Source organism: Eutrigla gurnardus (genome assembly GCF_963514095.1).
Source record: "Eutrigla gurnardus genome assembly, chromosome: 17".
Taxonomy (NCBI): Eukaryota; Metazoa; Chordata; class Actinopteri; order Perciformes; family Triglidae; genus Eutrigla; species Eutrigla gurnardus.
The window spans coordinates 22,786,334-22,799,199 of record NC_139928.1 but is presented as its reverse complement, the minus strand read 5'-3'; the positions used below and the strand labels follow the sequence as shown (position 1 = coordinate 22,799,199).

At 43.7% G+C, this 12,866-nt stretch overlaps 2 protein-coding genes across 2 annotated transcripts; both read right to left on the bottom strand.

Annotated features, from left to right (window-relative positions):
- Positions 1–55: 55 nt before the first annotated feature.
- On the bottom strand, positions 56–2,797 carry LOC311027752 (uncharacterized protein). Its single transcript, XM_084031905.1, has 2 exons — positions 2,594–2,797; positions 56–2,078 (listed from the first exon to the last, which is right to left on the bottom strand). Exons 1-2 carry the CDS (start codon positions 2,784–2,786, stop codon positions 856–858), a joined length of 1,416 nt encoding a protein of 471 aa, XP_083888031.1. The 5' UTR covers positions 2,787–2,797; the 3' UTR covers positions 56–855.
- Positions 2,798–8,528: 5,731 nt separating this feature from the next.
- On the bottom strand, positions 8,529–11,585 carry LOC311028026 (uncharacterized protein). Its single transcript, XM_084032298.1, has 2 exons — positions 11,167–11,585; positions 8,529–10,509 (listed from the first exon to the last, which is right to left on the bottom strand). Exons 1-2 carry the CDS (start codon positions 11,357–11,359, stop codon positions 9,482–9,484), a joined length of 1,221 nt encoding a protein of 406 aa, XP_083888424.1. The 5' UTR covers positions 11,360–11,585; the 3' UTR covers positions 8,529–9,481.
- Between the last annotated feature and the right edge of the window lie 1,281 nt (positions 11,586–12,866).

The following is a 12,866-nucleotide window of genomic DNA, read 5'->3' as shown; positions in this document are numbered from 1 at the left end:
TTAAATTGATTTCTGGACAAACGGCCACTACAATATGTATAAGAGGAGAGTAAGGTCTGTAAATTATGCTTTGTCACTGGCTTCTCTTTACTTCTCTTCCCAAAAAAACAAATCATTTATTATATTTACGGAGATTTAAGAAAAAACTGAACCACATTCAACAGGGGATGCAGGTAGGACGCATGGTTATTACATAATGTCAAAAGATAATTATTGAAATCAATACAATTATTTCTTAAAAAATGAACATCCCATAGACACACAGACAACCAGTCAATGAATCTTTCCTCCATGTCTTTGAACTGTGGGAGGAAGCCCGAGTACCCAGAGAAAACCTATGCTGGCATAATATAATAATAACAATATTTGGAATGTCAACGTTATGAATGGAGCTCAGAAGCTCCAAACTGTTTGGTACAGCCCTAGTCATTAGTTATACTTGATTTACAACCAGGCTGGAGGTGTGTTTGGCTATATATATGCATGTGTATATATGCATGTCATACTGCTGTGAAACTGTTACCAAGCTAATTCAATTTAACCAATTGTTAAAACAATAACAATATTATACAGTAACAGAAAAATGGACCAAATATCTTAACATTGACAAAGGTATCTGCGATTAGCAATCACTCTGACCATCCTTGATCCCTTAGATACTCATCTATCAGCACAACTCGAAAGCCAACTACCCAAATATGATGACTACAACGGAATGACAACAATAAATCTCAGTGGAAACATGAATCAAATGACTACATGCACTACTATTACAATGGCAAAGCTTAACAGTCCTGTATAAGTAAAACCGGTCAATTCAGACTTGTTCTCCTGCAGAGTCCAGTTAGCAAAGCGCTAACTTGGCTTCATTGCACTAGTTGTCTTACTGCCAGCCGGCAGACTACGCCTTCTCTGGTTCTCTCCTGTGTGACTTTTTATGTGTGACTTCAAACTCCGCCTATTTGAAAAAGATGTCTCACAAATTGAGCAGCTGAAAGGTTTTTCCCCTGTATGTTTTCTTACGTGTAACTGTAAACTTGCTCTCAGTGTAAAAGATTTCTTACAAAATGAGCAGCTGAAAGGTCTTTCTCCTGTGTGAGTTCTTATGTGTAACTTCAAATTCCGCCCATCTGAAAAAGATTTCCCACAAAATGAGCAGCTGAAAGGTCTTTCTCCTGTGTGAGTTCTTATGTGTAACTTCAAATTCCGCCCATCTGAAAGAGATTTCCCACAAAATGAGCAGCTGAAAGGTTTTTCTCCTGTGTGGGTTCTCATGTGTCTCTTTAAATCTGGTCTCTGTGTAAAAGATTTCTTACAAAATGAGCAGCTGAAAGGTTTTTCTCCTGTGTGGGTTCTCATGTGTCTCTTTAAATGTGAACTCTGTGTAAAAGATTTCTTACAAACTGAGCAGCTGAAAGGTCTTTCTCCTGTATGAGTTCTTATGTGGTTCCTCAGATTTCTATTGGTCCCAAATGTTTTCCTACACTCAGGACTACGCCTAAACACACCGTCAGGGACTACAACATTCTTCAAAGCCTTTAAAGTTGACAGAGGTTCTCTGGTCTCCTGCCAATCAGCACTGTCATCAGTCTCAGGATCAGAAGAGTCTCCAGTCTTGTCATCAGTATCTGGTTGTAAATATGAACGTGAGTCCTTGGCTGGTTCTGGTCCTCCACAGTCCTCTTCATCAGCTTCTATTTCCATGTGTTCAGTTGAGCTGTTGGCTGCAGCTGAAGGCAGCCCTGAGGACTGAGGCTTCTCTTCATCATCATCTTCTTCACTCTTCACAGGGACAAGAGTCAATGGGAACTTGATATCAGCCTCATCCAGTCCTTGAAGCTGCTCTCCCTGCTGACTGGTCCAGATATCCTCTTGAATGTGTGGCGGTTCAGGGTCCTCCTGGTCCTCTTTAATGTGTGGGGGTTCTGTCTGGCCCTCCAGGTCATCTTTAATGTGTGGGGGTTCAGGGTCCTCTTTAATGTGTGGGGTTTCTGTCTGGCCCACCTGGTCCACACTGGAGCTCCAGTCCTGCTGCTCTAAGGGAACCTCTTCTTTTCTCACCAACAGCTGCTGAACATCTGTGGAGAGTAATGAAATTCATACATGTCTCAAAAACCTGTCATATCATCATTTCAACACTTCAGCTACATGATTTAATAGCAATAAACAGATCAAAAGTATGCCAAAATAACTACATGATTATGATGATTAGTAAAACGGATTAAGTCATGATTTTTAAGTTCTGTCTTCAAGACAACAAGCTGACAACTTTTAAAATGCTTGTTTTCTGAATGAGGTTAGGATCGATGGGGCGTCGGCTGTTACAGGACGTTCAGTTTGGTATCAGACATCCTTTCTGGTCGCCCTGTGACCCAAATAGCCGTTTGCATGCTAGTCGGTTTAGGTCGGTTAGTCGAACACAATGGACGTCGATTTGAGTTCAAACTGTATGCCGACATGTTCAGGTGAAGAAGACGAATACGTCTCTGGATTCAAGCTTTTTATCTACGTTTAAATTCGTCAAAAACATTTAATGTTGAAACACTTGACGTCATGTAGACGCTGAGAAACCCGGATGTGTTGATGAACTAACCTGCTCTGTGAATCCGGACTTCCGGGAGGAAAACAGCGTCTAAGAGTCTCCGCTGTCGCTCGTTCTCCTCTTTAGAACGAGAAAGTTCCTCCTCGTACTCTGCTATCGTTCCTTCAAACAGCCCAAATATCTCTTCAGCAGCCGCAGCTAGTCGCTGCTCCACCAACGCTCTCAGCATTTGGACTTTACTCATTTTCTCCACAAACTCCGTTAAACCGTCTACAGCTAGCATGCTAAGCTAACTAGCTTCGTATGCTACCGGGAGATGCGTCAGAGGTCAAACCTTCAGAATAAAAGGTGAAGAGTACAAAGTCCATCCAGACGGGTTTATCCAGACACACAGAGACTCTGATGGATCAGTACTGGTGAAGCTAACAGACACTTTCTCAACACCACGAAGACGCGCTGCTGGTTCTAATAACGCCGGGCGCCATGTTGCTAAAACAGCAAAGAATACAGCTTCCGGGATAAATCAGTTGCTGAGCTTCAAAATAAAAGTCCATTAGTATTACCGAAATGACAGGTTCCCCCGGAATATACGCAGGAAGATAAATGATTAAAATACCCACCCGTCTGTGAAATAATGACATTTGTTTATCTGGAAGGTCTAATTTTCAGCTTTAGAAAAGGAAAGCTTAAATTAAATGTTAAAATGTTCTTATTGTTGCATCACACAATCTCCTTAAGGAGTAGATAAAAGAAATAGCAGGATTTCAACAATACAAACTGTATGGCGACTATCGAACCACTTATTTAGTCACCGAGAGGCTAGATCGGGAAAATATGTTTTTGCCAGACGCGCTGCTTGTTCAAAGAATCACTTAAAATGGGTACTGCGTTTTGTTGGTTTTATTAGAGATAAGTTAAAAACGTTCCATAGTAGCATAGTCCTAAAGTGATCGGTGCTAAAGTGCGTTAAATGTTAATAGATTGTGCGGTCAGCAAAGTTGGACTTCCCCCGTCCACCCCCTCTCATCTCAAACATTTCATTCAAACCCAACCCGCGCGTGAACAGCTGACTTTTACCACTGATCCTGACTGACATAGCCCCAACACCACGTGACCTGTCAGTCTGCCTATACCTGTCACCAACATTCCGGCCCCTAATTATTACATGTTATTACACAGTAGTAATAATTACCAATGCATAAATTCATAATAGAAAAACAATACAATTCCAATTTTTTTTTTTTTTTTTTCTATTTTTCACATTTTTTTGTCTTTTTTTTGCGATTTTTTGTGCGCAAGGAGAGAGTTCATAGTTCATATGGCCATTGCAGGTCTTCATCCTTCTTGAACCGAACCCGCCCCAAAGTAAAGTCAATCCAAAGTCACGAAAAAAGGTCATGTCAGGCAAAAGTCAATATAATCCAAATCCATGGAAAAGAAGGGAAGCCTTCACGACTCCGTCGACTCCTGAAGAAGGCAGATCTTTGTCACAGGTCTGCAGAGAAGGCTGGTGCGGGTCTTGATCCGGACCTGTGGCACCAGTCCGTTCCTGTCTGGCATTGTCTCTGTAATCCTCCCAATGATCCAGGAATTGTGAGGTGCAGAATCGTCCATTATGATCACTATGTCACCGGGGACAAAGTTCCTCTTGATCTTTGTCCATTTCTGTCGTTCCTGTAGTTGTGGCAGATACTCTTTAATCCACCTTTTCCAGAACAGGTCCGAAATGTATTGCACCTGCTTCCATCTCCGGCGTGCATAGTTGTCCTCCTTGAGAAACAGACCAGGTGGTAAGCTGGGCTTGACTTTAAGCAGCAGAAGATGATTAGGTGTTAAAGCCTCCAAGTCATTCGGATCTGTGGATTCCTTCGTGAGAGGTCTACTGTTGAGAATTGACTCCACCTCACAGAGTACTGTATTGAGTCCCTCCTCATCCAGACTTTGGGTCCTCAAAGTGGAATTGAGAATCTTCCTGATGGAACGTATTAACCTCTCCCATGCTCCGCCGTGATGTGATCCAGTGGGAGGGTTAAACGTCCACTTGATTCCTTTCAATGAGAGCACATCATTGATCTTCTCCAGATTCCATCCTTCAACAGCTCTTCTCAGCTCACGCTCTGCACCAATGAAATTAGTGCCATTATCAGAACGCAGCTCTTTGATTTGTCCTCTTCTTGCGATGAAGCGCCTTAAAGCATTGATGAACGAATCTGTGTCCAAAGATGAGGCAACTTCAATGTGTACAGCTCTTATTGTCAAACATGTGAAGATAACTCCATATCTTTTCACAAGACTCCGGCCACGCTTGATGTCAAATGGTCCAAAATAGTCAACTCCGACATAAGTGAACGGAGGTTCTCCAGTCGAAACTCTGTCACTAGGCAAGTCTGCCATTTGTTGCTGACCTGCAGCTCCGTGCAGCCGACGACAGATGACACATCTGGAAATGATCTGCCTTATGGCAACGCCTGCAGCAGGAATCCAGTACTGCTGACGCAGCCTTGACAGCATATGGTTCCTACCGCCATGGCCCACCTCTCGATGTATCTGGCGTAAGATGAGGTCTGAGATGTGGAGATCCTTTGCTATTATGGCTGGATGTTTAGACTCTTCGGGCATGGCAGCCTTACTAAGTCGGCCTCCGACTCTCAACACACCTTCTTCCAGTATCGGACTGAGTCTGTAAATGTGACTGTTCCCTTTCACACACTCTCCCTTTTGGAGGCAAGATAACTCTTCAGAGAACTTTCTTCTTTGACAGATCTTGATTATCTCCAGTTCAGCTCCTTTGATCTCCTCCAATGAGAGGCAAATCTCCTTGTCAAGAACATCTTTGTGTTTAGTTAGGTTCAATGCTGGCTGAGAATCACATGCAGTGACTTCTCTCCTCTTCCTGTTGTTCCAAAGTAAGGTTCTGAGTCTCAAGATCCATGCCATCACTCTCGTGAGACGTTTCCAAGATGAGCTGCGGTTGATCAGTCTCAGCACAGCATCCTCCTCTTGTTCCACAGAGACAACGGCAGCCGACACCTTGACCTCTGGGTCCCCAGGTGGAAGTTCTCCCAAGTTGTCTGGGTTAACAGGCCAAGTCTCCTCTTCCTGCATGAGAAATGAAGGTCCAGATATCCATGTCTCATTCTTGAGGAACAGCTCCGCTCTCATGCCTCTGGAGGCAAGATCTGCAGGGTTGTGTGCGGTACTCACATACCTCCACTGTGATGCTTCAGACATTTTGAGGATCTCTGTGACTCTGTTCGCTACGAAGATGCGAAACCTTGATGTTTGGTTCTTGATGTATTTCAGCACCGATGTACTGTCTGACCAGAAAACGCTGTCTTGCAGCTGCAGTCTCAGCTCCTTCCTCCATAGCGTGTCCATGCGAGCTGCCACCACAGCCGCAATCAACTCCATACGTGGGATCGTCACAGGCTTTAAAGGTGTCACCCTGGATTTTCCCATTATGAAGGCAACGTGGATCTGAGAACAGTCATTGTGCAACAGCAGGTAGGTAACGGTACCGTATCCCTCCTCACTTGCGTCAGCAAAGTGATGCAACTGGGCGCTGGTTGCTTCTCCAAAGTTGGGCGGTTTTAAACATCGTCCAACGCTGAAGCCCTCCAACAGGTGTAATTCCTCGAGCCAGTTGACCCACTCCTGGGCTACAGATGTTGGTATGACATCGTCCCATCCTAGCCCCTGCCGGCATAGGTCTTGAATGATCCTCTTGGCTGTGAAAACCACAGGGGACAAGATTCCAAGAGGGTCATAGAAAGAGCTGACAGTAGAAAGGATTCCTCTGCGTGTCAGCGGTCTGTCCTGAAAGCTTATACTGAACTTAAAGGTGTCAGACTGGACACACCAACGCACTCCCAGTGCCCTCTCAACTGGTAGGATGTCGTGGTCCAGATCCAGGTCTTTAACGTCCTTCGCTCTTTCCTCCTCCGGTATTGCTGCCAGCACACGACGACTATTACTCAGCCACTTCGTCAAATGAAAGCCTCCCTTGGCACAGAGCTTTACCAAATCCTGGTAAAGGGTTATGGCTTCATCCTCTGAGGCTATTGAAGCCAGGCAGTCGTCGACATAGAAACTGTGCATGATGGTGTCAAACACTTTCTGGTTAAAGAGCTGTTTGTTATCTTCAGCACACTTTCGGAGAGCGAAATTAGCACAGCTTGGTGATGACGTCGCGCCAAACAAATGGACCACCATCCGGTATTCCACCATCTGTTGACTGAAGTCCCCATTGGGCCACCAGAGAAATCGAAGTAGGTCTGCATCTGTCTCTGGCACTCGAACCTGATGGAACATGGCCTCAATGTCAGACATCAGAACAATGGGCTCCATCCTAAACCTGGTCAAGACTCCCACCAGTGCGCTTGTCAGGTCAGGTCCTTGCAAGAGATGTGCATTTAGTGATGTGCCTTGAAATGATGCTGCACAGTCAAAGACGATACGGATCTTCCCTTTCTTGGGATGGTATACACCGTGATGAGGGATATACCAAACCTTGCCGTCGCATCGTTCCTGACTTGTAGCTGGCACTCTCTCTGCATATCCACTGGATATCAGGTTGTCCATAAATGTAGTATAGTCTTTTTGGAATGCCGCATCCCTGCCAAACCTCCCCTTGAGGTTGAGAGTACGTTGCTCTGCAACTTTGCGATTGTTGGGCATGGTAATTGATTTGTCCTTCAGCGGCAATCCAACAACATAATGGCCATCAACCAGTTCCACAGTCTCGTTAGCCATTTCCAGGAACTTAGAGTCTTCCCTTGACAGCCCTTGCAGTTCATCCTGGCTGTTTTCAGGGAAGTCAGTCTTGAATTGTTGGTTCCAGAGCTCGTCAAGAGTGACAGCAGAGATCCTGTTGATGCTAACTGCAGACTGAGTCACAGGATCGTCACTGCCCTCTCCTCCAAGGGGTCCATTTACAGTCCATCCAAGCATTGTTTTGACCGCATATGGCCCTCCATCCACACTTCGGATGACTTCCAGTGGTTCCAATGCTCTGGGAACATTCAAGCCAATTAACATCTCCACGTCTGCATCTATCTGTGGCAGATAGACAGGCTTCAGATGTGGCCATCTTTCCAGATCTTGCTGTCGTGGGATGTTACCTCTGTTAACAGGCATTTGATGTTGTGTGAAGATCTTCGGCATTTCACAGTACCAGTCACTGTCCAATCCAGCGACCTCCAAGTCCGATGCAATGCAACTGTCAACCACCTTCTCTTGGCCCATGGTACGTAAAAGAATCCTTGTTCTTCTCCCAGAGAGTCCCAGCTTATCCATCAGACCCATTGTGCAGAAGGACGCTGAACTCCCTGGGTCCAGAAAGGCGTAGGTTTCGACTGACCTTTGACCTTTACTGGACTTAACCTTGACTGGCACGATAGCAAGCTTACAATCTTGCTCACCGGCCCCAGTAAGACCACCGGTTTGGACTTCGACTAGAGCACTGTCCACTGCTCTGTCAGAGTTGCTCCTGCCTTTCTCTGGATCTCCATTCTCCTTACATTGTTTGCATAGCATGCATTCCTTTGTTGCTCCACGCATCCATTTGTGACATGTCGGGTCCTTTCGTGGCTCCAATCCATGTGGTTGTGTCACAGTTTTGCTGACAAATGTATGGCGACTATCGAACCACTTATTTAGTCACCGAGAGGCTAGATCGGGAAAATATGTTTTTGCCAGACGCGCTGCTTGTTCAAAGAATCACTTAAAATGGGTACTGCGTTTTGTTGGTTTTATTAGAGATAAGTTAAAAACGTTCCATAGTAGCATAGTCCTAAAGTGATCGGTGCTAAAGTGCGTTAAATGTTAATAGATTGTGCGGTCAGCAAAGTTGGACTTCCCCCGTCCACCCCCTCTCATCTCAAACATTTCATTCAAACCCAACCCGCGCGTGAACAGCTGACTTTTACCACTGATCCTGACTGACGTAGCCCCAACACCACGTGACCTGTCAGTCTGCCTATACCTGTCACCAACACAAACTCTTTATTTTATTTTTTATTTTTCCTTTTAATGCAAATATATCCTAAAATACAACACTTGACTCCAGACCGACTGTACAGTATCATGCAGTAGTTTCTCTGCATTTAGGTGCAATCCCATGAGCAAAAAAAGGAACGTGGCTGCAGTTGAAAATGAAGCATTATATTATTGTGCAAACAGAAACTATATTTTTTTTGATCATCTTTCACAAATTAAACAGCGTAAAATCTGTGGCTTTTTCAACTTGTAATAAAACCTGCTTTCTGGAATACACCACAGGATACACTGGTGTACACCACACACACAAGAACTGACAATAGATGGCACTCTATCTGTATATTATTGATACTGTTCATATTATTTGTTTGTTTAAGTGTCTATATTTCTTGCATGTTTATATTGTTCATACTGCTTGCATGTTTATGTATTTATCACATATTTATTATTTATGGACGCCATTCTAATAACACCCAGCCACAAAGAACAACTCTTCCGGTTCCTCTCGCCCATCAAAATAAAACATCCAGACTTTTATTGACATGCTTTCACACATAGACCACAATCATTTCTATATTCAGGAAGGTCGTCACATTCACGCTTTGTGAATGCAGAGCTGGAAAGCCGAAGATGTTCATGCTGATTTTGTGTCATTCATGCTAACAGCTGTCTAAGCTGCTAATTTACCTACTCATTAATCTACTAACTGACCTTAGTTTACCAACCCGTTTCTTGATATCTGATAACTAACATGCTAAATGCTACCTGGCCTGTTATTGAGCCTGATAACAACTAACAAACCAGCTTGCTAACGTGCTTCCTGCTAATTGACAAATTGTTTACAACAACCTGAAACTGAGACACAGAATTGTTTTTACCCCATGTGTGGATTTTCCTGTGAATTTCTACTAAAAAGAAAACGGGGTCAAGAACATGAAAACATCACCAGAACTGTCCAATGAATGAGTTATACGTCAGTCCATGCGAGTCAAGACTATTTGGATCTGAGTTTCTGGCTGGTCCTGGTCCACCACAGTCCTCTACATGTCTTTGACGAAGATGCGAGGACTGAGGTCTTTCTTCGTCTTCCCTCTTGGAAGCAGGAGTCAATGGGAACCTATTGGTAGGAACCTCCTCGGGACCTCGAGGCCGCTCTGCTCCTCGACCACTCCAAAGTTCACGAAGTTGTGACGATTCACCGACACACTTGTGGTTTTTGAACTGACTAAGCCAAGTGAATCTTTTGTCACAAACGTTGCAGCTGAATGGTTTCTCCCCTGTGTGCGTTCTCATGTGCAACTGTAAATGTTCACTCCGCGCAAAACACTTATTACAAAATGAACAGCAGTACGGTTTCTCTCCCGTGTGACATTTCAAATGGTTCTGCAGATGTGCCTTCTGACCAAACCGTTTACCGCAAACCAGGCAAGTGAACGGTTTCTCCCCTGTGTGAGTTCTCATGTGCGTCTTCAGATTTGAGTTTTGGTTAAATGTTTTACCACATTCAAAACAGCTAAATAGTTTCTCACAAGAATTATAGTTGTTACTTTTCAGAAAGTTTAAACCTGACTGAGGTTCACCGTCCTCATTCCAGTAATCACGTACTTCAGTTTCTTGTTTGTAACATTGTGAGGCCATGTCACTGCTGGATAGTTGTAAGTGTGTTTCTTGATCAGAGTTCCTGGCCAGTGCTGGTCCTCCACAGTCCTCTTCATCAGCTTCTGTTTCCATCTGTTCAGTTTGTCTTTGAGGAAGTTGTGAGGACTGAGCTTCATCTTCTTCACTCTTCACAGGGACAACAGTCAAAGGGAACTTGATATCAGCCTCCTCCAGTCCTTGAAGCTGCTCTCCCTGCTGGCTGGTCCATAGATCATCATGTTCCTCTTTAATGTGTGTGGGCTCTGGGTCCTCCTGGTCCAGACTGGAGCTCCGGTCCTCCGGTTCTCTACTCACCAACAGCTGCTGGACGTCTGCCAGACAGAAGTACAGACATGTTACAGACCAAACACTAAACTAAAACCAGGACTGATGCACAAATCAACATTTTATGTCCCGACCATCCTGGCCAAAATACTTGTGATTCATAATATTATCGCGATAATCATTGAAATGTGCTGTCGACATGGCAGCAAAACCATCTGCAATATCTCAACCTCACACTTTGTCAAGAAAATCTGTTTTATTTCATCAAAGACAGGACAAGTCTTTTTTTGAAGATTGCAAAGGACAAATAAAAGATGGCGATATTTGGCACCACACTACTTAAAGACGGGCACGTAACAAATGTTTCTAGCCAGTTGCTCAAACTGAGGATGAAGACCATCCATCCTTCCATATATCCTTCTATGTATCCATCCATCCATCATCAACATACAAACAGATGTCTCCTTTCGTTCAGGGATCACAATTAATGGCAGTTATACACCAGAGTTAATTAAAAGAATGCGTGGGCACTCTTTTGAATACTTGGATCAGTCATATGCGATTATATTGACTTTCTTGAACTAGAACGACCGTTCCCTCACTAACAAGATCCTCATAAGCTTTTGGATATAAAAAAACAGATCTGAGGAGGTCTGAAGAGTCAAGCTGTGAACATTTTCGGAGCAGAGAAGAAGTGAACGAACCTGCTCTGTGAATCCGGACTTCCGGGAGGAAAACAGCGTCTAAGAGTCTCCGCTGTCGCTCGTTCTCCTCTTTAGAACGAGAAAGTTCCTCCTCGTACTCTGCTATCGTTCCTTCAAACAGCCCAAATATCTCTTCAGCAGCCGCAGCTAGTCGCTGCTCCACCAACGCTCTCAGCATTTGGACTTTACTCATTTTCTCCACAAACTCCGTTAAAACCGTCTACAGCTAGCATGCTAAGCTAACTAGCTTCGTATGCTACCGGGAGATGAGTCAGAGGTCAAACCTTCAGAATAAAAGGTGAAGAGTACAAAGTCCATCCAGACAGGTTTATCCAGACACACAGAGACTCTGATGGATCAGTACTGGTGAAGCTAACAGGCACTTTCTCAACACCACGGAGACGCTCTGCTAATACGTCTTCCAGCTAGACGCCATCTTGCTAACAATCTGTGACGTTCCATGCAGTAAAGAATACAGCTTCCGGGCAGGGTAGTTGCTGAGCTTCAAAATAAACGTCGAAATTGTTGGCTTGCTCAGAAAAGCACAGGCAGCGACACAAATGGGTGACGTCGTCAGGACTACGTCTACCTCTATTAGTGATGGGCAAAGGGAAGCTTCGAAACAGTTCGAAGCGATGTTTCAGTATGTGTTGAAGCCTTGAAACGAATATGAAACCTGACTCTACAGTGGCATCTAGTGGCCACTTCTGTGAACTACATGTCTGGTCAAAGAAAACTCCTAATTATGTGCCACTTAAAATGTTTAAAAATAAATAAATGACACATTGTTATATGCAATACAATAATCAAAGATTTTTATATATATATATTTTATATTTGTTCAGCTCTTTTTGAGCTGAGTCTGTTTCTTTTTTTTGGATAACACTTCCCCTGCTTTTGAAAATATCCTTTCACGGGGTACACTTGTTGCAGGGACACTTAACCATGTCTTAGTCAGTTGGTACAAATTAAGGAAGACAGCACGTCGCTCTTGCCAGTATTTCAAAGGATCTGCCCGTCTTGGAATAGCCGTTTCGAAACAGAGGCGTACCTTCAATCACTGAACTACAGTCACGTGACATGCGCGTTTCAGAACCGCTTTTCGGCACAACGTTTCGAAACGTTTCGATCCGGGACTTCAGAGAAGCGCCGACACGTCCGTTTCGGAAGTCACATCACTAACTTCTATACAGTCGGTTTAGTTTGAGAAATGACAGGAAAACACACGCAGGAAGATACATTATTATAATAAATGTTAAAAAAAACGACCCTCATTGAGATTGTGTTGCCTTTATTAAATCTGTTCAGTTCTGGAAACACTCATTGCTTTTTACTTCTTCGACTAACATAGTTTGGAAAAAGACGAATACATATTTTATTACATTTTCCAGACCTCTGAGAAATTAAAGTCACTTTAAACATTGTACAAGAGCACTGCCACCTGTGGAGATTTGTACACGGAGGGTTCCCTTGAATCTCACATTTTCAATAGACAATCACAATCAATCAAAAAAGGGGCGATGTTGGGGAGAAACACTTTTCTGTGTTTCCATATGCCCCATACAGATCAATATATAGAATATGTAAAGCTTATAAAATCACATGACTGTATAATCTAAAAAATCAGATCAGTCCGTCAAAACAGCAACTCCATCAGATCACAAACCACCAGATGAACAAACTACAGCAAACAAGTCAAA